This window comes from Diceros bicornis, chromosome 38 (assembly GCF_020826845.1).
Source record: "Diceros bicornis minor isolate mBicDic1 chromosome 38, mDicBic1.mat.cur, whole genome shotgun sequence".
Classification (NCBI taxonomy): domain Eukaryota; kingdom Metazoa; phylum Chordata; class Mammalia; order Perissodactyla; family Rhinocerotidae; genus Diceros; species Diceros bicornis.
Genome location: NC_080777.1, coordinates 25,847,136 through 25,873,198, shown reverse-complemented (window position 1 = coordinate 25,873,198; position 26,063 = coordinate 25,847,136). Strand labels below are relative to the sequence as shown.

Genomic DNA, 26,063 nt, shown 5'->3' with positions numbered 1-26,063 from the left:
TTTAAATAGTATTATAAACCAATGTGAACTCAATAAAAAGAAAAATTCAAAACAGAAGTTCTGTTCCTGGTAGAATACTATTATCTGTGAAGTCTTGGTTTTAAGTGTTTTTAAGGCGGGTGTATTTCAGTGTTGCCTTAATACAAGTATACAGCCCTCAGTCTGCTCTTGGGACACAGTGTTTACTCCAAAGACACATCCACCTGGGTTCAAGGAAAATGTGAGGAATTTCATAAGCTCTGCTGGCCTTGAACTTCACCTCCTTCTGCTCCACACGGGGTATTATCTGAATTTTTCAGTTTCCAGCCTTGCAGCAATTTCTTTCACTGGACTGCTTGGAGTTTCACCCCATGCATGCTCGTGTAGAGTTAGCCAATAATTTCAGGGGAAATACAAAGATTATTGGGGATTTCCCTGGTGGGCTCCCTCCCTGGATTTCTCTTCTCATGTGGCAGATGTTCTGCCAGCCCCATACTCAGATCTCTCAATTGTCACACAAGTAAGACTCCCTCTTTCTGCTTGATCTCTACCGTCCATGCACCATGTGGGTGTGGGTGGGTTCTAAGTTCAGAAAATGGATAGATATGGATCTCCTGGTTTGATTCCATTCTTTCAAAGGTGGGATGCTTTTCATTTTCTGATTGCTTTTACTCACTCACTCAGCAGCTCATTTTTACAATGTGTGTTGATTTTATATTTGTTATTTCTAGAAGGTTTAGTCGGACATAGCTGTTCTGCTTGCTGTAAGTCTTAAGTGTATACATTATTAAATTATTTAATATTTTGAAATTATTATAGTTATAGTAAGGAAGGAAATAAATAAATACATTTCAATATGTTAACTCTATGACATTAGTGATTCATTTCTTTTCTGCTCCTTTATAGTAATATTTTTCCACATTAATTATCTGCTCAAAAGCCATTTTGTTATATTAAGTAATTGTACCTTAAAAGAAGACAATATAATTGGCTACATACAGGTAATTATCTATCTATCTATCTATCTATCTATCTATCTATCTATCTATCTATCATCTACCTATCTAGAAAATAAAGATTAATGCAATTAATAACTCAGCAAAAGGACAAGTTATGATGCTCTAGTTATATTCCTACAACAAAAGGGACATTATCGTATGCATCTAAATATATTCCACCCTAAAATAAAAGGTGCCTCACAGAACATTAGTTAAAAATACTTCAATACCAAGACTACGCTGAAACTCTTGTTCTCAGTAGTTACATGGACTCAGAGTTGTTCACACGTGATTCACCGGGTTGAGAAAGAACCTCATCCTATTTTCAAGAAGGGTGTAGTTTAAAAATTAGTGTTTTATATCCATTTTGGAGCCAGTCTATTACTGTTCCTAAAGAAAGCTGTACAAGAACATATCAGGGAATGAACTCAAGAAATTATTGTGAAACCACTAACAGGAATTGAGAAATTTTGCAAAGCTCTTTGAACTTTGATATTTACTAAGTGACCTCAATTAACTTGGTTTATGGTAGCACACATAAATTCAGAGTCACACCGGATAACTGCTAATGAAGAAGATTTAAAACCCCAAACATCGCAACTGGAATATTTGTATTAATATGCCATTGGGAATATCAAACATGCTGTTACTAATCAATGTCATTCTCACCTTCTGGATTTCCTGTGCTCAGGGACAAGGTAAGTTGAAAACAGGTCAGAACTCTCAGCTTCCCTCTTAAATATGACTTCATGTTATGTCTACTTTCATGGGTCGTTTTTTTTTAGTCAACTAACTAGTAGGAATAGTCTGTATTGTGACATCATAATAGAGAATAACTGTATAGAAAAATTATCTCATATTCATCTGAGGGGAAAATAAAATAATTTATGTTTTCTCTGTTTCCTGAGTTCCACAGAGAAAGAACTCGTAATATTTATGGAGATAGGTGACTACGCTCACACAGCTTTAGGAAATACGTCGCAATAAAAGCCATAGTCTCACTTCAAAATGTATGAAGGTTTCTTGCTTTTAATACAAGGAACACCTTGAGACTGGGATATCTTCATAATCTTGCATATGTTGATGGTTTTATGGATTCAAACATGAAAACTCATTAAAACAAATATATACAGTTGACTTCAATTATTTATCTAATATTATTATTATTATTTATTTCCATTATACCTTAATAAAACTGTTAAAAGTTATTAACATCACAATCAATTTACTATTTCAGCAGAATTAGCAGCAGGTAAAAAAAGAACATCTATTTCAACAAAAGTGGAATATAGTCTTAGTTTCTAGTGGAATGACAATAAATCTTAATTTATATTTCTGAGTTCACTTGTAAATGTTGAGTAAATAAATAAATTGTTTTCAGATCATTAACTCTGTCATATTGATCACTGATTTATTTTTGCCTTTATAGTAGATTTTCTATATTAATAGAAATTAATAATCTCTGGAGGCAATCCCTGTATATTAGAGAATCATCTCTTATAACAAATATAATTGTAGATTCTTTAACTTATCTTTAAATTAAAAAGCAACTATATTTTTCTGTGTATTAGTTCTAATAGCTTTTTTCACATATTAGTTCTTTAAGATTTTATTGATGTAATTACTTTTTTCTCTTTCCTTAATATCTTTATAAATTCTTCACTATGATATCTTTCTAGAGTCTCATTTCTTTTAAAATCAAATACTCTCATTTCCAATTTAATGTAAACAAAACCTCTAATGTGCATTAAGACCCTTCATTGCACCATTTATGAATACAATATAAATCACTATGCTTTATTCCTTAATTACAAGAAGAATTCATTTTAATAATTGGCTGCATGCTGGGTTTTGTTTGCTATTTAAATCTACATTTGGGCAATTTCCTTCACTAGCAAATAACAGGAACACACAAAGCTTTCTGTCCAGTTTAAAACTATTTTCCTTCAGTGAACTCTTTCTAAAAGTAGCCTTTGACCTGAATGCCCTATAAATTTGGGTTGCACCAATGTTTCTCAAAGGTGAAAGGAATCCACTTAGGGGAAGAACACATTTATGCAGATAGAAACATCTCTGTGTATTTAGTGGACATGGGTTGAATTGTATCTCTCTAAAATTCATATGTTGAATTCCTAACTCCTCAGACTCAGAATGTGACTGATTCTGTGGAGATAGGGTCTTTTTTTGTTCTCTGTTTTGTGAGGAAGATCAGCCCTGTGCTAACATCCGATGCCAACCCTCCTCATTTTGCTGAGGAAGACTGGCCCTGGGCTAACATCTGTGCCCATCTTCCTCCACTTTATATGGGACGCCACCACAGCATGGCTTGACAAGCGGTGCGTGGTGAGCACCCAGGATCCAAACCTGCGAATCACGGTCCCCGAAGCTGAGCACGCACACTTAACAGCTGCACCACTCAGCAGGTCTGGGAAATAGGGTCTTGGGTCTTTAAAAAGGTAATTCAGTTAAAATGAGGTCATGAGGGTGGGCCCTAATCCAATACATCTGGTGTCTGTATGAGAGGAGGAAATTAGGACAGGGACATGTAGAGGGAAGACCATGGAGAGACACAGGGAAAGGGTGGCCATCTAGAAGCCTCAGAGAGAGGCCACAGAGGAAACCAACCCTGCTGACACCGTGATCTCAGACTTAGCCTCTAGAAAGGTGAGAAAATAAATTTCTGTTAGTTTAGGTGCCCAGTCTGTAGTGCTTTGTTATGGCAACCCTAGCAAATGAATGTGGTGGTACTTATATATTCTTAAATGGACAGTAATAATCAAAAATTATTTCCCATATTCCTCTCAAGTATATATACAAACCTACATCCATACTTTAGGAAGATTTTCATCAGAATTCAGTAATTATATCTTGGTTTTATTTTTTTTGCTGAATTTTGTCCTTTATGGACATTTTATATTCAAATTCTCTTCACTGATTCATGAAAATGCTATACATAGTCATAGTCATATATACATATACGCATATATATATATTCGTATGCGTAAGTGTATTTCTTCATACAGATATCCTATGCAACATGTTATCTGGACTGGGAGAAGAGGGATGGAAAGGGCTAGGATATCTTCAGGGATTTCTGCAGAAGACAGAGGAAGAAGAGGCACAGGAAGTGAATGGAAAACTGTAAACAGTCCTGCCAACCCAGGGGAAGCAAATTTCTTAGATCTGGGAGGTTTACTGGGTAGAACACCTTTCATTCTCTTTCTCAATGTTTCCATGTTTCTGTGTGATTTTACATTTGGAAATATTTCCAAAGAATTTAAACATCATGAGTTCCTCAAACACTTTGTCGTCTTAATTGTAAATTGTCCCAGTTCTCGAATCACTAACACAAGTGAATTATTAAGCTAAATAGAATAATAAATTCATCAATGTGATTATTAAGAACAAGTAGAATCATTCATTAATGTAGGATACTATGTTTTTTCTTGAGGAAGAACTTGTGATTTTCCAGAAATAAAACATGGAAGCATATATGATGAAAAGAGATATAAGCAAAGCTTCCCAGTTGCTGTGGGAAAATTTTTCTACTACTCCTGTGATTACAGCTTTGTGTCTCCTTCACAATCACTCTGGACTCTAATAATGTGTACAGAGGAAGGATGGTCACCTACACCAAAGTGTCTCAGTGAGTAAATACCCCGATCATCATCCACATAAATTATTCAGTGTATTCAGTGAGTGGAGGGAGGGTGCCTGAGGGAATCACAGAGCCTTAGACAGCGATGGGGGAAGGGACTGGAGGAGCCAGCAAAGATAAGACATGTCGCTCTTCTTTTGTAAGAAGCTGTGGGTGGAAATCAAACCAGAAGAAAACAAGACACAAACTTTGTGGCATATCTGAATCTTTGAATTTCACATACCATGGTCAACATTTTTAACTGCTAATATTTAATTTAAACACTCATTTGGTAGTTTAATGAACATAGATATTTTCAAGAGAATTTGTCTTTATATGTAATTTCTGATTCAAAATGTGCTGTTCCTTTGAATTTTCAAGCAGCATTTTTTACTATTTTCCTAATATTTGTGGTTTTTATTAATCATATCTTTGTTCTTTAAAATTGCCTCTGTCGTACTCTCTCAATGAGTGCAGACAAAAAGCAGAGAAGTGAAGAAGACAGAATCATGAAAGAGAAAAGCAAAAGAGACAAAAGAGATGAACATCATCTCCTCCTCCTCTAGAAAGCGATCTATACAAGCAAATGAGAAATAAAACAGTAACTTCTGATATCTAAAGGAACTTAGAAATGTCTAATGTTTTATATATGCAAGTAATGATTAATGACATTATATATTAATTTTTTAACATGCATGAACCATTTTTTAGAAAACTAATTTTTGTGCTTGATTTCTTTTTTGAAGTTTGCAAAATGTAATGCTCTTTCATTATAAGATTTATATTAGTCAACTTTTGGGTTTGTAGGACAGTGCTTTTTCCCTTGGGTTGAAAATGGTCATTCTGCATCATCAGGACAAACACACCGGGAAGGTGACATTGTGCAAATCGTCTGTGATTCAGGCTACAGCCTTCCAAATAATCAGAGCAGCATTACATGTGCAGAAAGTGGCTGGTCCAGCCCTCCTAAATGTAGTCATATCCGTAAGTAAAATATCAAAATACCACCCTCTAATATCCTGTATTTTTTTTATGAAATAACGATATTAAATATATGCAGTATTGTTGTTACTATTGTCACCTTTTTAGTCTTAGGATTCCAATTGTGTTTACATAGATATGCGAATCTCTGGATAATCACTAGAAAAGCATTTTGTTTACTTACATAAATGAAACATAAGCAATATTAGAAAAAACTAATCAAGACCACAGTGAAAAACTTTGAAAGACACTTATATGTTTACGTAACACAAACTTAATGTTTATAATGAAATTATGCAAAATCGGTTGACACAACGTGAGGATAAAATTAAATTTTACGTAGAGTGATAATTAAAATATCACATTTGGGAAATCCTATGGCTAGCAAACATATTTACTTGTCATTTATCTCTTTTGGTAAATGTTACATTTAGATCATCTAGAGACTAGCACAAAAGTATTGATAATTTCCACCCTGTTAGAACTTTGTACTTTTGAAATTTAGGTTTCCAGTGTATAATTCATAATGTGGAAATCCCTTTCATAGGAAACCCTATTAAAAATAGGAATGTATTGCAGCCTAAGTTAGTTGGAGTTTCTCATACTTTCATTTGGAAACCAAAGAGTTGCTGAATTTGAATACAGGACTTGGGGACCCTGAGAATAAGAATCCTAAAGCACAGTCAAAGCCTTGAAGAGAACAGTCTCTATTCTGGCCCTCTATATCTTCCCACTCCATCTGGAACATTAGTTATCATTCATTCATCTAATCAATATTTATTGTGCACCTTTTATATGCCAAGCACTACTACAGATGTTGGAGATCAATGCTCTAAGAGTCAGTGTCTCTTTATCATAGACTATAATGTCAAGTCGGAGAATGATGGTAAAAATAACAATAAGGTAAAAGAAGAAAATAGAAAATTAAAGATTATGAATTGTGCACATTATAAAAGATAATATTAAGAAAGTGACTGGGGGAGGGGCATGTTTCACGTAAGATAGTTTTGGAATTTTCTCCAACCTTAAGCTTGACGTCTGGAGAGAAGGAGTCAGAAAAATGGCCTAAAAGCATCTAAAGGCCTGGAATCTTTGAAGAAAAACAAGGACACCAGTGTGGCTAAGGATAAGGCAAAGTGTTGAATTAACTAATTTAGGAGTCATAGGCCTTGATAAATATTTTGGATTTCAGTCTATGTGCAATTAGAAACCTCTGGGAGGTTTTAAGCAGGGAATCAACACACAATGAATTTAAAACAAGATCACTATGGTTGCTATTTGGAAAAGGGATCAAAAGTGACCAAGAAGAGAAGGGCAAGACAATTATCAGAACATTACCATATTCCAAATGTGGCATGTTCTGGGGGTCAAGGAAATGGAGAAAAGAAGTGTTTTTCTAGGCTTTCAGTTTATGCTATTTGCAATGTAGAAAAAAAAGAATTGGACTGCCTCATACAGGCTGAATATCACTATATGTCAAGTATAACTTTTAAAAAATGGAAAACAAAAGGAATCAAGAAGCATCTTAAGACAGTGGAGCAAAATATATATATATATTATATATAATTATAGGAATTGAAGTCTATGCACACTTGTGTCTGACATTTTTCACTCAATGACATTTATAATACTTAAAAAATTATACATTCAGTTGAACATATCAGTCGTTTATTCTTTTTTTTAAAGAATAATATTTCCTTGTATTTATATACAATAATCTGTTTATCTGTTCTCCTCTTGCTAGAAATTTGGGCTGCTTTTTCTGATTGTGAATAAGTCTGTTACATACAGTCTTGTTTGAGTCTTTGGTGAGTGGCAGGGGATATCCATTTCTCTTTCTCTTGGGTAAATATTTGAGGTGAAATTGCTGGATCGTAAGCTAGAAACATGTTTACCTCTATAAGACACTACTACGAAGTTCTCCAAAGTGGTTGTCACCAACACTGTAGGAGAGCTGTAATTGTTCCACCTCCTCAGTAACATTTAGGTTTGTACGTCTTTGTGCTTTTAGCCATTGTATTGGCTGTGAAAAAGTATTTCCCTTGCAATGTAGATTGCACATCCTTGATGATTAGTGGTGCTGAGCACAATTTCATGTGGTTATAGTCCATTTGTATATCTTCTTTTAAAGTATCTGTTCAACACTTGGGCCCAATTTTGGCTCCTATTTGCATGGAATGTCTTTTCATCCTTTTACTTTCAGTCACTTTCAGTCTTCATATCCAAAGTGAGTCTCTGATGCTTAGTGATGCTGAGCAACGTGTCATGTAACTGTTGACAATTTGTAAGTCTTCTTTGGGAAAATTTTTATTCAGATTCTTAATCCAGTTTTTAATTAGATTATTTGTGGGTGTTTTTTTTTTTTCCATTGAGTTGCATGAGTTCCTTATATACTTTGGGTATTAACCCCTTATCAGATAGATGGCTTGCAAATATTTCTCCCATTCGGTAGGTTGTCTTTTCAGTGTATTGCTTCTATCTTTTGTTGTGCAGAAGTATTTTAGTGTAATATAGTACCACTTGTTTATTTTTTCTTTTGTTGCTTATGCTTTGGTGCCATATACCAAAATATTATTGCCAAGACCAACGTCAAGGAGTTTTATCGTTTGAAGTCTTACACTTAACACTCTAACCCATTTAAAGTTAACTTTTGTAAGTAGTGAAAGTTATGGGTCCAATTTCATTCATTTACATTTGATATCTAGTTTTCCTGACACCATTTATTGCAGGGAGTATCATTTTCCCATTGAGTATTGTTGGCTCCATTGTCAAATCTTAGTAGACCGTATCTCCGTGGGTTTATTTCTGTACTCTCAATTCTATTCTATAACTGTTTTTATGCCATTAACATAGTGTTTTGATCATTAATCTTTGTAATCTATTTTGAAATCACCAAGTGTGCTGCATCCAGCTTTGTTTTTTGTTTTTTAGCCACCTCAGGATTTCTTTGACTATTTTGAGTCTTTTGTGGTTCCATATGAAATTTAGGATTGCTTTGTCTATTTCTGTGAAAAATGTCTTTGGAATTCTGGTAGGGATTGCATTGAATCTATAGATGGCTTTGGGTAGTATAGACACTTAAACAATATTCTTCTAATCCATGAAGGTGGAATATTTTCTCATTTGTTTGTGTTTCTTTAATTTCTTTTATCAATGTCTTCTAGTTTTCAGTGTGTAGATCTTTCAGTTCCTTGGTTAAATTTATTCCGAAATACTTTGTTGGTTTCCATGTTATTGTAAATGAGATTGTTTTCTTTATTTCTTTTTCAGATAGTTTGTTGTTAGTGTATACAAATGCACTGATTTTTACATGTTTGCTTTGTAACCTGCATCTGTACTAAATTTGTTTATTAGTTCTAACAGTTTTTTGGTAGAGTTTTTAGAATATTTTACAGCATGTCATCTCCAAACACAGAAAATTTAATTTCTTCCTTTAGATTTGGATGCCTTTCGTATCTTTTTCTTGGCTAAATGCTCTGGTTAGGACTTCCGGTACTATGTTGAATAGCAACAGTAAGAGTGGACAACCTTGTCTTCTTTCTGAACTTAGAGGAAAATTTTCAGCATTTCACCACTGAACATGATGTTAGCTGTAGACGTCTCATTTATGACATTTATTAGGTTGAAATATGTTCCTTCTAACCCAATTTGTTGAGAGTTTTTATCATGAAAAGATGTTGAATTTTGTCAAATGCTTTTTCTGCATCTATTGAGATGATCATATGGTTTTTATCTTTAATTCTATTAATGTGGTATAACACTTATTGATTTGTGTATGTAGAACCATCCTTGCATCCTAGGGATAACTTCTGCCTGATCATGGTGTCTCTTGATTTTTCTATTATTTTTCTGGGCTCTATCGTGAATCAATAGGGAACTGCAAATAGAAACCACAATGAAATATCACTTCACACCTGAAAGATTGGCTATTATCAAAAACACAAGAGATAACAAGTCTTGGTGAGAATGTGGAGAAAACGAAGCCTTGTGCACTGTTGGTGCACAGTTCGTACAGCCACTATAGAGAACAGTATAGGGTTTCCCTAAAAAATTAAAAAAAAAATAACTACCAGCAATGATCCAGCAATTCTACTTGTTGGTATATATCCAAAGGAAACAAAATCACTATCTTGAAGATATATCAGCCTCCCCATCTTCATAGCAGCAGTATTCACAATTTTCAAGAGATGGAAGTTACCTGTGTCCATTGATGGATGAATAAAGAAACTGTGATATAATATTATTCAGTCATAAAAAATGGAAATCTTACCATTTGAGACAACATGGGTGTACCTTGAGGCATTAGGTGAGCTAAGTTAGATACTGAAAGACAAATACTGTATGACCTCACATATACGTGGAATCTAAAAAAGCTGAATTCATAGAGAGTAGAATGGTGGTTGCCTGGAGTGGGGGGTTGTGGGAAATGGGAAGACGTTGGTCTAAGTGTAGAGATTTCAAGTTATAAAATAAATCAGTCCTGGGGATCTAATGTATAGCAAGGTGACTATAGTTGACAATACTGTACTTCAGTCATGCACAGTGTAATGATGTTTGGGTCAGTGATGGACCCCATATGTGATGGTAGTCTCACAAGGTAATAAGTGGAGATGAAAACTTCCTCTTGCCTACTGACATTGTAGCCATTGTAACATTATAACGCAATGCGTTACTCATGTATTTGTAGTGATGCTGGTGTAAACAGACCTGCCCTGCTGCCATTCATATAAAAGCATAGCACACACAATTTTGTACAGTACATAATACTTGATAATGATAATAAAGGACTATGCTATTGAATTATTTATTTCCTATGCTATACTTAGAGTACACTCTTTGTACTTATAAAAAAAAAGTTCACTCTAAAGCAGTGTGCCATGGCACAGCAGCAGTAGCCTCACACATCTCCTGTTTGCTGTGTTTCTTGATTGCATCCTCTTCTCTTCCATTTGATTTATCTCGTGTTGTTTTCCTCATTATGGCCCCTCAGTGTACAGAATTGACTAATAATGTTGTCAGTGAGCGGCCATGTCAAGGGATGGGCCTGGAAACAAAATTAAAAGTGATGAAGGACTATGAAGGTGGGAAATCAGTGATGGTTATTTCTCACCAGTCAGGCATGTCCCTTTTCACCATTGCCATAATCTTGAAGAACAAGAACAAAGTGATAGAAGCTGTTAAAGGATCTGGTTCATTGAAGGCAATGAGACTAAGAAAACTTCAAGAAGGACCTGTATCAGACATGGAGAAACTTCTAATGGCTTGGATTGAAGACTAGACAGAGAAGTGCACCCCTCTCAGCACCATGACAATCACTGTCAGAGCAAAATTTTGCTTGCAATCTTGACAGGAAAGGCTGGACCCAATAGTAACATTTTTTTTTACTGGTGGCTCTCAGTGGTTTAAAGGATTCAAGAATTGTTACTTGTTATATAATGCGAAAGTGAATTGTGAGTCATGAGTGCTGATGTAAAGGCAGCTGAAGAATTTCTGGAAGCTCTAAGTAAGCTGATGGTGGAGGAAAATTACTTGCCAGAGCAAATATTCAATACAGATGAAACTTCTCTCTTCTGGAAACAGATGCCTAAATGGTCTTTCTTCCATAAGGAGGCCAAGTCAATGTGAGGTTTCAAGTTTTTAAGAGGAGGACAACAGTCTTTCTTGGGGACACTATTACAAGCTACAAACTGAAATCCTTTGTTACCTGGCACAGTGATCACCCAAGGGCCTTCCAGCATATCAGTAAGCACACGCTGCCAGTGTATCAGAGGAGCAATGAGAAGGCATGGATGATCCAGTTCCTCTTCCAAAATGCCCTCCTCAATTGCTACACCACTGAAATGAAGAAGTACTTTTGAAGAATAATATACCTTTCAAGATTTTGCTTATTGTTGATAATGCTCCTGGCCATCCTCCTTTTATTGGTAATCTTCATTCCAATATCAAAGCAGTGTTTCTTCCTCCAAACACCACCAACCAATGGATCAAGGAGTTATAGCAACTTTTAAGGCCTGCTACCTGAGGAGGACCCTTGCCCAGGCAATTGCTGAATCTGAGAAAGATGCAATTCTGAAAGGATTGTAGCATCTATGACCGCATCAAGAGCCTTACCTGGGCTTTAGGTGGTGTCTCGAAGGAGTATATGTATGGCATCTGGAAGAAGACACTCAAGAGGTTAACCCATGACTTCAAAGGATTTGCGAAGGAAGAAGAGGTTGCAAAAATCAACAAGACTGTGGTTCAGATGGCAAAAAAACTTTAAGCTGGGTGTAGATGATGATGATATTCAGGAGCTCCTAGAGGTTGTTGCTGAGGTGTTGATTAATGAGAAGTTGTTGAAACTAGAACAGGAATGCATAACTGAAGAAGAGGCAAGAGAAAAGGAAAATGCAGGAGAAAAAGAAGAAAACCCCCCAAGAAGATTTACAGTATAAGTTTTGGCAGAAGCTTTGGCAGACTTCCACAAGCTCCTTAAAAAGTTTGGGTAGCTGGCCCTGTGGCCTAGTGGTTATGTTCAGCGCACTCTGCTTTCATGTCCCAGGTTCGATTCCTAGGTGTGGACTACACTGCTCATCAGTAGCCATGCTGTGGTGGCAACCCACATATAAAATAGAGGAAATTGGCACAAATGTCACTGCAGGGCAAATCTTCCTCTGCAAAAAAAAAAAAAAAAAAGTTTGAAAACATGAACCTCACACTAAAAGTTTTTCATTACTACAGAGTAATGTTCATGGTATGTTATCTGCTTAAAAGCAAATCTATGATGAGAAAATAAATAAGCCAAGCAAACCTCCATAGACATATTTCTGAAAAGAGTGACACTTCCTCAAGACACCCTCACGCAGGTCCTTCAGGGAGTATTCCAGACGAAGGCATTGTTACCATAGGAGATGACAGCTCCATGCATGTTTTTCCCCTGAAGACCTTCCAGTGGGACAAGATGTGGAGGAGGAAGACAGTCCTATTGATGATCCTGACTTGTGTAGGCCTAGGCTAATTGTGTGTTTGTGTCCTAGTCTTTAACCAAAAAGTTACAAAATAAAAAAAAATAATTAAAAAAATTTAAAATAGCAAAAAAGCCTATAGACTAAGGAAATAAAGAAAGAAAATATTTTTGCGTAGTTGTACAATGTATTTGTGTTTTAAGCTAATTGTTATTACAATGGAGTCAAAAAGTTAAAAAAAATTAGGAAATTTTTAAGTAAAAAATTACAGTAAGTTAAGGTTAATTTACTTTGGAAGAAAGAAAAGTATTTTTAAAAATAAATTTAGTGTAGCCTAAGCATACATTGTTTATAAAGTCTACAGTGTACAGTGATGTCCTAGGTCTTCACATTCACTCATCACTCAACTCATTGACTCATCCAGAGCAACTTCCAGTTCTGCAAGCTCCATCCATGGTAAGTGCCCTATAAAGGTGTATCATTCTTTCTTTTATATCGTATTTTTACTGTACCTTTTGTATGTTTAGATATGTTTAGATACGTGAATACTTATCATTGTGTTACCATTGCCTACAATATTCAGTACAGTGACGTGCTGTAGCTAGGTCTGTAGCCTAGGAGCAATAGGCTCTACCACACAGCCTAGGTGTGTAGTAGGCTATACCATCTAGGTTTGTGCAAGTACACTCTATGATGTTTGCATAATGACAAAATCATCTTACGATACATTTTTCAGAATGTATTCCTGTCATTATGTGACACCTGACTGTACAGATAGAAAGAAAGGCATAGGAATTGAGAGTGTATGCCAAGGGCTCTTCCATGATACAGCACTTGTCTTTTTGTGACTGGCTTATTTCACTTAGCATAATGTCCATGGCGTTCCATGTTGTAGCAGGACGTAATAGGATTTCCCTCTCTTTTAAGGCTGAATGATAATCCATTGTATCATGTACCATATATTTTTTTAATCCATCCATCCATCAATAGGGATACTTCCAACTCTTGGCTATTGTGAATACTGCTGCTATGAACATGAGTGTGCAAATCTCTCTTTGAGACTCTGCTTGCAATTCTTTTGAGTATATATACCCAAAAGTGGGATTGCTGGATCATATGGTATTCTATTTTCAATTTAGTAAGGAACCTCTACACTGTTTTCCACAGCAGTTGTACCATTTTACAATCTCACCAAAGGTACACAAGATTGTTAATGTGTTATGTGTGCATTCAGGTGCGGTGAAGGAAGGGCTGAAAAATGTGACTCAGTTCATGTGATTCAAATTTCTTCAATGAATCATTTCTGTCCTCAGATATCACAAATCCTGGTATTACATATTGAGCTCTATTTTTATTTGCTTAATTTTAACCTGTGTTTTCATTTGGTCTTTGAATTAATCAAATCATTTTTTTCTTAGACTCTAGAGGAAAATGTGGGCGCCCTCCACCCATTGACAATGGAGACCTTACCTCATTCCCGTTACCAACATATGCTCCAGGATCCTCAGTTGAGTACCAATGCCAGTCCTTGCATGTGCTTCAGGGAAACAGGAATATAATATGTAGGAATGGACAGTGGTCAGAACCACCAAGATGCTTAGGTAAGTATTTTAATATTCTCATGGATCCTGGGAAAATCAGTGTAATGAGTATGATGTTTGCTGTTTATAATAGAGTTTTCATGGATTAACAACCAACCATTCTGTTGAATGCTTGCTATGAAACATTAGTATGTGATGAAGTCAAGTTTGAAAAATTCTTGTTGAAGCACAAACAGCAACAAAATATTCTTTAATGAAAGCTCTTCAGGGGATAATTGACATTATGGATCTTTGATTATAACATTTAATTATCATAGATTAAACATAGCACCTCATTTTCACATCATTAGTTATTTAAAATGGTTTAAATTTACATGCTGGATTTTCAGTGAGTTCCTTTAGAAAAGGGTTTAAGAATGAAGTTCTGGACCAGTGTAGAAGATTCTACTCGAGTCTGATATTTTGTGGAAAATATTTGTGTACTCCTTAATGTTTTATTTTCATTTTTTTGCCTTCAGATGCATGTGTTATATCAGAAGAAATGATGGAAAAACATAAGATAGAACTGCGATGGTCGTATGACAAAAAAATGTATTCTGAAACAGGGGACACTGTTGAATTTACATGTAAACATGGATATCGTAAAAAGACACCGCCTGAAACATTTCGAACAACCTGTCGGGAAGGGAAAGTGGCGTATCCCACCTGTGGATAGAACAATAGTTAAAATCGATTCATAAAATTCACATAGGTAAATTTACTCTGAGTTTTTCATTATTAATCCAATTCCTCTCAGTTTATTTCTTCAAGTATTGTTTAACTCATTTTTCTCATAAATCAGAATTTGTATAAACTATTACATGGACGATGTGATTACAATCTGAGAGACCAATGAATCACTTCTAAAATGACCTTATTAAAACTTGGCAAACCAAAGTGCTGTGTGTCCTGTCCATCAAATATCTGTGGCTGGAAACTAGATGCAATCACTTCACTTCAGTGCCTGCTTCCAACCATCCATCTTCCAACTTTCTCAAAGCTTTCTTTATAGCTTCTGAGGGTTCCTGAGACTCTCTATTTCAGAGGAAATGGAAAAAAAAAAGGCTTGTCTCCATCTTCAAAATAACATCACTTCGCAAACACATAAAAAGCAAACTATGTCATATCGAAGTTAGTAATAAGATGTCAGTAGTATTTACTTACTTTTGCTTACTTCACAGTAGATAAAGAAACCAAAAGGTGATGAAATGCATGATTTTCTACAAGACGTCTATCTAGCACACATCACAATTCAAACTGATCATAAAGAGCAATTAGAATCTAAATGGATGCATTGCTGGCATAACCTTGACATGAAACGTGATAAGCTCTCCAATATCAAGTATAAACATGCACACACACTGGCTTTGAGCACTGAGAAATGTTTATAGAACAAGGATTGGCAGGAAGTACAATAAAATATTTACCATAACTAGACTTAAATTAAGAGGTAATTGGGGTAAGAGTTGGTGTTTAACTCTTCATACTTAGCTGTATTTTCCAATTTTTCTATCTTTAATATATATCATTTTGAACCCCAGGAATATGTTGTTTTGAAACAAAGATATATGAAAAGTAAGACAATACATGTGGGGAACTATAAAGACCTCTTTGGTAATGATCTTCAGATCTAGTAGCTTTTTCATGATTTTGCTGGTATAGAAGGTTTTGGAGACATTCAACCACAAGCATCTGAAATATGATTTTTATGTTCCCACATTTCAAAACAGCATAATTAGTTAAAATCTGCTGACTATAAACATTTTTAATTTCTACAAAATATGAAAACTTTAAGATGAAAGTAAAGATATACATAATTAAGGTAAAAATATTTTAATGTGATACCTTGTTACTTTGTAATGCATCAAATCAAGTGGCAATATTAGAATGAAAGACCTGACTGTCACCAATGGAGCTGATTTATATAAATCTGAATTACTGGTGACAGCCATTTTTCTCATATTAAAGTAACATTGTTACAATTGGCAGGTAATTTTTGCTGTTAATGTTACCATTTGTGTACATACTGTATTTCCAAAATCTTTCACTTAATGGTTATGGAATCTATTTATGACACTTGCCTATAATCAATTATTTCATTGTTGGCTGCAAGATAGTTATTTTTAAGACCAATTCTATCACCTTTCTGCATTTATCAGTCGTCATTCTCCTGTAAAGGTGAATTTTAACTTACCAACTCTGTTTAAATTAAACTTTCACCTAAAAAGATTTGGTAAATCTCTATTTGGGCCATTTAATTTCCAATTTTTGGAGTAAGGGCTTGATGTAATAGTGACCTTCCATGATGACTTTAGAGATGTTTTCCTTTCCTTTTTAAAAATGTTGTGCGTATCAGCATGGATTCACGTATTTTTATTTATTCAATTTGTCACAATCGATTATAGTCATTATTCTATTTAAAGCTCACAATATCTCAAATTTGGCAAGTAGGTATCTCTTGAAACTGGCTCCTGATTGCTTTTGTGGTGTCCCATTAGTCTTTGAGCATCTCTCTTCTTTTAGCACGTGATGCTCCAGGTTCACTATGTACTTTCCCTGCCAACACCCATAATCATGCGTCTTTCTAAGAATATCTGATTTTTTTATTGGGCATTATGTTTAGAAGTCAAGAATTGTGCTATTGGTGCCAGATGGGAGTGTTCAATGGTGTTGAAATGTCTTTACTCCCAAGCTCTTTTGGTTGTCAGACCTTTGACATACAAATGAAATCTAAAATTCATTAGCTTTTTGAAGACTCAGTTCTAATGCTGGCTGCGTGGCAATATCTTGCAGGGCTGTGGCAAGGTGCTTCAGCAGGCTACAGATGCTCTAAACAAGTGTTCAATATATAGTACCGTCTATCTCTTTGCTGTGATTCACAGGTCCAGTAATCAAAGTGTGGAGATGGGAATGCCACCACTTATATTACCCCTAATGAGCCACAAGCTGAATTTTTGCTTCCTGAACCTGTGAACTTATACTCTGCTTGTCTGTAGGTCTTAGTTACAAAGGGAGGAATACTTCCATCAGAAGACACAACAATGATTCCATTTAACGAATGTTGAGTCTGTCACCTGGGAAAATGTAGCATTTTCATTTAAATATGTATTTAGTTCTTTGAGCATGTTTATGGCAACTGGTATAGATTTTATTTTTTCTTAGTCCAATACCTGGGCCCTCTTAGTGACTCTTTCTATTGATTTTTGTTTTGTTTTGTTCTATAGGTCACACTTTTCTGTTTCCTTGCATGTCTCAATGATTTTTGGAAAACTTGACATTTCTTAGAATATGACTTGTAACCACATGGATTCTGATCCCATCACTATTTGTTGCTGCAGTTGTCTGTATCCTTGTTCAGTGACTCTGTTGCTTTGCCTGCACTAAATCTGTAGCATTTCTTTCCCCAACAGATGAAGCCACGGGTGTCTCTCAATTTTCTTTTCAATTTTTGTGAAGCCTCACTTTCAACAGTTTTCCAGTAAGTCAGCAGAGCTAGTGGTCACAGGTTGTATCAACCAAGGGGGCAGTGGGATGCCAAGTGAGCAGCACTCACTGGAAACCTCTGGGGAATAATGAGAAGCCATTCACAGAGAGGTGACCTCCCAGTGGCACTCCCCTGCAAAGCCACCCAAGGGAGTGCCATAGAAAGCTGCCCATGGAAGGATGGTACATCCTGCTGGCCTTCAATCACTGCAGAAGAACATCTCATTGCAGAAGCCTGAAGAGAGAAGGACACATGAAGAGGAATTCTTTTCTCCTTCAGGAATCCTCCTCCAGACAAGGCTTAACATTACACCCGTCATCAAAGATAGAACACTCAGAGTCCAGCTGTATTATCACAGTGTAAGGAGGCAAGGAAAGAAGGGTAGATTTGGAGCTGAGGTGCCCACACTCTTTTCTCTTTCAGAAACAATGGCTTTCTAAGACTGCCCCCTCTTCTCCTGCACACTTTTGAAGATCTTTCCCTGTAGTGGGTCCTCCAGTCTATCCACTTCTATTTTCAGAAGTTTTGCACTTTCCTAAAATGCTGTCTTACCCAGGTGATTTTGTTTGTATTCTCCCAAGGTTAGGCCCTCTGTTCCTTCTCTCTCCCACACAGTCTCGTTAGACTCTCCCTTCTGCAATCAGGCTGGTGCCTTGATCATCCAGAATTAGTTCTGCTTGAATTTGTGGTGATTCCCCTTCTTATAGTTAGTTTGAAGTTTTAAGAATCTCGGGCAATTAGTCATGCTAAAGACAGGAAATATTTGCTCTCTTTGTTGATCTATGTGTTTTTCATTTTTGTATTTTTATTTTTATTTTTTTGTGAGGAAGATCAGCCCTGAACTAACATCCATGCTAATCCTCTCCTTTTTTTGCTGAGGAAGACCAGCTCTGAGCTAACATCTATTGCCAATCCTCCTCCTTTTCTTTTCCCCAAAGCCCCAGTAGACAGTTGTATGTCATAGTTGCACATCCTTCTAGTTGCTATATGTTGAACACAGCCTCAGCATGGCTGGAGAAGCGGTGCGTCAGTGCGCGCCCTGGATCCGAACCCAGGCTGCCAGCAGCAGAGCGCGCGCGCTTAACCACTAAGCCACGGGGCTGGCTCCCATTTTTGTATTTTTAAAGATTTGTAGAGAGATTTGGATCAACGCATTCTTATCCCAGGGCAAGCAGGATGTGTCTATACTTTGTGTTTATTACAAAAGAGATTTCTTTTCGTCTTAAGAAATATTTAAACATAGGTAAAGCCCATTATCTGATCACTTAGAACATGTGCTAATGGTTTCACCTCAGCGTTTCCTGTGTCTCCACTATTTCTGTCGTATCTGATGCTCTGTCTAGTCCTGCATCGCTTCTGTTATTTATTTCCGACCCGCTTCATTACCAACGGCTGTAGCTGAACGACTTCCCGGACATGATTTTCAATGAAAAGTGCAGGTACAAATGCTTTCAAAGGTAATTCAGCTTCTCTCAGAAACAGAGGTTATGAGTCCTACATGAATTGAACAATTTAACTATATTAATTAAATTTTTATATAATCTTTTGACTCAACTCATCCTGCAACAATTGACAAATATGATCCCCCTTTATTTCAAATGTATGTTATTCAATGTAATGTTGTAAGTTTAAGTGAATCATTGTGTAATCATGATCTATTTTAAAAACCTATGTAGGGGCTGGCCCCGTGGCGCAAGCGGTTAAGTGCGCGTGCTCTGCTGCAGCGGCCCGGGGTTCGCCGGTTCCGATCCTGCGCGCCCTGGGCGCCCACCAACGCATCGCTTGTCTGGCCGTGTTGTGGCGATGTCCCATATAAAGTGGAGGCAGATGAGCAAGGATGTTAGCCCAGGGCCAATCTTCCTCAGCAAAAAAGGAGGAGGATTGGCAGATGTTAGCACAGGGCTGATTTCCTCACCAAGCAAAAAAAAAGAAAAAAACCTATGTAAATGACAGCCATTTATTTCCTACTTAATATATTTAAGCCTCACTTGACTACTACAGAGACAGAAACTAAAAATTGGTTGTAAGCATGCTTACTTTACAAAAAATTGTAAGTTTATTTGATGTCTATGTAATAAATCTAATCATATTTCCTTCATCTACTTTCAAATTAACAAAGACTTCATCTGAATGATCTTTGCAGTTTTTCTTTTAATCTAAAATTATGTCATAATAAAAGCTTTATGTAAAAACACAGTAAAATATTTAAAAATTTAACTTCACATATTTAATTTTGCATTCGTTAAATTAAAAACACTACAATAATATCAAATAACGCATACCATCTCGTAAAACAATTTACTCTGAAGAACCTTCTTGCTTTCATGTGTAGGATTGGATATTCAATATCTTTTTCTTTGCCATCAAATACACTAAAAATCAATCAATTAATAAAGACTTTACTCAATTCTGTTAAGAGTCCAGTTAACAATATTAACAGATTCATGATGCCCTTCACTAAGACTCTTGGTGAGTAATTGCTGATTATATTTATGCAAGTAATTGTGAAAACACTTGGTGCTACTTTTTAAAGTTAATTAGAGTCCTTATTTATGACCAGCCCAAGCTGGTTGCAAAAGCAATGACTCTGGAAAAGGAAATATTCTTTTCTGAGACATGTTCTTTTTTTTTTTTTTTTTTTTTTAGGATTTCAAATGTTGACAACTCCATTTAAAATACTACCAGTAATTTTGAAAATAACACTAATTTTTAAATTCTTTACAAACATTACTTATGACAAGAGTGAAATTTCATTAAAACTGAAGATATTTCTATTCATGTGTCATTCGTGGCTAAAGTTCCTTATCCAGCTGATTTCCGCCATTCTTCTCGACACTTGACTTTGCTCAAAAAAGTTATCTCCTTTTAATTTCTTGGTATCATTATATTAAAAACTATCCTACAGCTTAAAAATATGGTCTGGGTTCTCAATTTTTCTATTCTTTGTGTTAATACAAGGAAAATAACATAGTAAAGTGATTCTTCAAGTTTTTAAACATTATGTGACAGAATACAATTTTCAAATCTTTTTTTCAAATTTGAAATGTATACCAACACAACTGTCAGTGTTTTCTTCTAATTTCACTTAATATTAATTATTCTATTGCTTCATTAGCAACAAAGGTGGAGACTTAGGTGGATTGGTTCAGAGCATTTTGTACAAAATCAAAGAAGCATAATTTCACACTTTAGACCTATAATAGTTTTTTTTTTCTGACACATACGTATTATCAAGTGTAAAAGCTGCTTTAATCTTAGGGTAATCTTAGAAATTTCTCACGTGTTTAGACACCTGTATAACCACCAAGCAGGTCAAAATATAGAAAATTTCCAGCACCCGGTAAGTAACCCTGTGATGGCATCTCCTAGTCCTACTACTCATCTCCAGAGGTGACCAGTGTTCTGGACTTATAAATCCTGACTAATTTTCACTGTTTTTGAACTTCATATGAGTGAAATTATACTCTATTAACATCCTTGTGTCTGGCATTTTTCTCTCAAGAAAATGTCTGTGATTCGCACCCAAGGTGTTGTGGGTAGCAGTAAGTCATCCTTTTTATTACCAAGTAGTATGCACTGGATAGATAGAGCAAAAAATATTCATCCATTCTCCTATTTCGACCTTTAGCTATTATGAAAAAAGCTGCTCTGAAGGGTCAAGTCTATAACTCTTGATAGCTATACACGCTTATTTCTCTTAAATATTTACTTCTGTGTGGAATCAGTTACCAACGAATTTCCCAAAGTGATTGTACCATTTCACCTTCCTGCAGTAACGTAGGAAAGTTCTAGTTGCCCTGATCCTTACAAAGACTTGGAAATGGCAGACTTTTAAACATTAGCCATGCTCTGAGTGTGTAGTGACATTTAATGTGCTTCTCTTCTGAGTATCACTGACGGGTAGTGATAGTGAACACATTGTGTTAGGTTTGTGGGTGATTTTTGCAATTTTTAAATGGGGTTGTTTATATTTTCTCTTGGTTTATGAACTTACTTTATGTATAATCCATATGATTCTTTTATCCAATAATGTATTACAACTGTTTTCTCCGAATCTATAATTTGTGTATATTGATGTTTTTGATGGATTAGAAATTTAAATTGTTACTGAAATTCAATTTGAATTCCATTTGGTCTACCATGAGCGACTGGAAGTATAACACTATCCTTTCTTTCAGAAGCTCATATTTAGCCGTATGATCCAACTTTAATTGATCCCTTTGGTATGAGAAAGAGGCCAAGATTCCATTTTGTTTATCATACCAAAATCCAATTGTTACCTCACCATCTCTAGGGTAAAACTTTCTTTCCTCATTGAATTCCATTGCTGCATAAAACAAGTGATCTTTGGTGGGTGTGTATTTCTGGACTCTCTTGTTTCGATTGATCAATTTGTCTATCATTAGGATACCACCACACTGTGAGAAACAGAGTGTCTTTATTGGAAATCTAGATATCTGGTATTACAAATATCCCAATATGTTCCTTGTCTTAATTGGACTAATTTCAGTAGACAATTATTTAAATAATTATTTTCCACGTACAAAATTCACTCTCTAAGGTTACCAAAAAACTCAGATCAACACAGAGGAAGAGTTTTGGAAGGCTAGTTGCTAGGTGAATAAATTCTTTCTACGCAAGAGAAAGTTGGGTTTAATGACTTGTATAAGGTTCTTCTGTAGTTATCTGCATCCCCCTTTGAAACTCATCCATAAACATGAGACTGTCTTTGGAAATGTCACTAAGCAAGATAATTAAAATAGGCCAAAAAAAAAAAAAAGAATTCTGTGACTATTTCCATATGCATTTTTGAATCATGTTGCACATTCAGCCTCACCTCAGGACGTGTGTCAGCTGCCCCACTGGGCCATGGAGAAGTTGTTATTAAACCATTTATTTTTTGGTCAATTGAGACAATTTTACTTGGGTCGTGGTCAAGGCATAAATTGATTGGGGAGAATTGATATCTTAATGATATTAAGTCTTCCAATCCACGAATATCGTGTACTTCTTCCTTATTTGTCTTTTTAAATATTCTCAGTAATGTTTTGCAATTTTCAGTGGAGAAAACTTACAACATTTTTTTGAATTGATTTCTTAATATTTTAAGTGTTTTAATATTTATAATGGATATTGTTTTTTTTTTAAATTTCATTTTCCAGTTTTTATTCCTAATGGAAAGACGCTATGTGTGTTAGTTCTAATAGTTCTTTTTTTGTGGAATCCCTAAATTTTTTTGAATTACTTAATTATCTTTTACTCTTTTCCTACAGTTTTCATGCCTTTTTATTTCGTTGCCTTAGTGAATTCGACATCACCTGAATTGATCACTTCATTATTACAAAATACTCTTCATTGTTCTCTGGTAATTCTCTTTTGATCTTTACCTTTTCTGATATCACATAACCATTCCACCTTTCACACACTTAGTTTATACAAGGTACATATCTTTCAGCCTTTGCTTTCAACTTGCCAGTGTCTTTATATTTAAATTTCTCTCTTTGGAAACAGCATATAATTAGGTTTTCCATTTTTATCCAATCCTACTTTATCTTCTTTTTCACTGGCCTAGGTAATTAAAATTTAATACCAATAATTAGCATTAATAGATTTATTTATAGCATTTACCCTTGCTTCTCTTTGTCCCATCTGTTCTTTAGAATCCTTTCCCACATGTTTTTAGATTAATCTGATGCTTTTTGCATTTTATTTTATATAATTTGTCAGTTATTGTTTATCCATTGTTTTGGTAATTGATCTAAGACTTATTATATACCTCCTTAGCCAATCACAGACCGACTGTAATTAATATCTCATCACTTCATGTAAAATGTAAGAACTGTGCAATCATGTATTTTCTCATATATTTTCCTATATTGTTTTTCTTATATTTTGTTTTAAACTCTCCATTATGTTTTACCAAATTTAAGAATAGGAATATATATGTTTACCATTCACATTTGTAATATTTCCACGGCTTTTCGTTTTTTTTCTGGGAGCCACATTTCCAGCTAGTATCAATTTCTTTCTCTGGAATCAATTCTTTTCACCTTACTGGTAGCATGGATCATTTGCAACAAATTCTCTGTGTTTAGGTTATTCTGAAAACGTATTTATTTCACTTTTGTTTTTGAAGACTCTTTTTGATGAGTATAGTATTCTAATTTTATTGTTTATTTTTCTTTTAACATTTTAAAGATGCTATTCTACAGTTTTCAGTCCCGTTGTTTTGGGTGAGAAGTGTGCTGACAGCGTTAGCCTTGTCTCTGTGTTAGCATTGTCTATGGATCACGGATTTTGTTTCTCCATCCTACTCCAGGTTGCTTTAAATTTTTCTCTTATTGCTGATTTGCAGCAGTTTTGCTTTTCTTTGCCTAATTATGGTTTTCTTTGTGTTCCTCATTCTTGATGTTAGTTGAGCTTCTTTGTTCTGAGGCTTCATGTCTATAATAACATTTTAAGATTGTTATCTATAGTTTGTCAATTGGACTTCTGCCCTAAAATTCCTCTTTTTCCTGTTTCACTACAAGACTCTGTCCAACAGGTCATTGAGTTTTTACTTTTTTACCCTTCTTTTTGTCTTTAAGATTTATTTCAATTAATTTCTACTAACCTTCTACATGTCCATTGATTTTTTTCTTTTACATTGCTCATTCAAATATTATTTTTCCTTTGCTGTGCAGAAGACTTTTAGTTGGACGTAGGCCCATTTGTTTATTTTTTTCGTTTGTTTCACTTGCCTGGGAAGACATGGTATTCAAAAGATACTGCTAAGACCAATGTCAAAGAGCATACTGCCTATGTTTTCTTCTAGGAGTTTTATGGTTTCAGTTCCTACATTCAAGTCTCTAATCCATTTTGAGTTAATTTCTGTATATGGTGTAATAATTGTTTGCTTTCATTCTTTTGCATGTGGCTGTCCAGTTTTGCCAACACCATTTATTGAAGAGAATTTCCTTTCTCTGTTGTGTGTTCGTGGCTCATTTGTCCCAAATTAGCTGTCCATACTGTGTGGGTTTATTTCTGGGCTCTCCGTTTTAAATTTTTACTCTTCGTTTTATCTTTAAGATTTATTTCAGATAATTTCTATTAACCTGTCTTCAAGTCCATTTCTGTCTTCTTTTACATTGCTCATTTGGTTATTTTTCTTCACTTTTTATCAATATTGTATTTTTAATTCTAGGATTCACATTTGCTTCTTTCTTAGACTCTATATACCTCTATTATTAAATTCCACACTCTTAACTAACTATATATAACTTTTCCTGTAGACTCTTTAACTTATATTTCATAGTCATTTTCAAGTTATGTTGTTCTTACTGATTTTAGCATATTGTTTGTTTCTTTTGATAACTTTTTCCCTCTGAATATGGTTCATATTTTCTGCTTCTTTGTATATCTAGTAATTTTTTATTCTACACTCAACATCACCAGTAACACATTGTAGAGATTATAGATTCTGATATTTACCTCTGAATATTACTGATTTTTCTTCTAGCAGGAAGTTCTATTATAAATATTTTTCATTTTTTTTGTATATTATGAGGGTTTCACATCTTACAAAGCCTTTCTGGCTTGGAAGAGAGTACTATATCTTAGAGATAGCGAAAGGCCAGGCCAGGAGCAGGTCTTTGATATGCAAACTAACCAACACTTAGTCATACCTTTTCTATCTGGCCCCTTCAACCCATGAGGCAATATTTCTCCACCTTATTCATTTCAGGTCCAGGTGCCAGGTAACTAGAGACGATTTCTACAGGCCAGAGCCCACTATAATTATTCAAACTAGCCAGTCTGAATCTGTTCACTCTGTTCTGCCTTGCTATTCCTGAGGAAACCCCAATAAAGTCCATGGCCAAAATCCCTCACTCCTATCTTCTGTCTGTGTCTCTAGGACTTGTGAATCTAATAAACTATGACTTTTTCTGAACCTATTCTCTGTCTCCTCTATGACCATATCAGGGTGACCATTCCATAGAAAAATACAAAACAATCAGACTTTTGTAGTAAACACGACACAGTCTATAAAGAAGTCAAAATATAATGATGTACAACTGAAATTTATATAATATTATAAACCAATGTGAACAAACAAAACAATACAAAACAGAAGTTATGTGCCTGGTAGAACACTATTATCTGTGAAGTCTTGGTTTTAAGTGTTTTTAAGGAGGGTCTATTTCAGTGTTGCCTTAATACAAGTATACAGCCCTCAGTCAGCTCTTGGGACATAGTGTTTACTCCAAAGACACATCCACCTGGGTTCAAGGAAAATGTGAGGAATTTCATAAGCTCTGCTGGCCTTGAACTTCTAGCTCCTTCTGCTCCACATTGGATATAATGTGAAATTTTCAAAGTTTCCAGCCTTGCAGCAATTTCTTTCACTGGACTGCTTGGAGTTTCACCTCATGCATGCTCATGTAGAGTTAGCCAATAATTTAGGGGAAATATGAAGACTAT

General features: G+C 35.2%; 1 protein-coding gene across 1 annotated transcript; it reads left to right on the top strand.

Moving 5' to 3' along the window:
- Positions 1-1,617: 1,617 nt before the first annotated feature.
- On the top strand, positions 1,618-14,795 carry LOC131399562 (complement factor H-related protein 2-like). The gene is made up of 4 exons (XM_058533902.1): positions 1,618-1,675; positions 5,422-5,598; positions 13,958-14,140; positions 14,599-14,795. The coding sequence occupies exons 1-4, from the start codon at positions 1,618-1,620 to the stop codon at positions 14,793-14,795; spliced, it is 615 nt and encodes a 204-aa protein (XP_058389885.1).
- Positions 14,796-26,063: the final 11,268 nt, after the last annotated feature.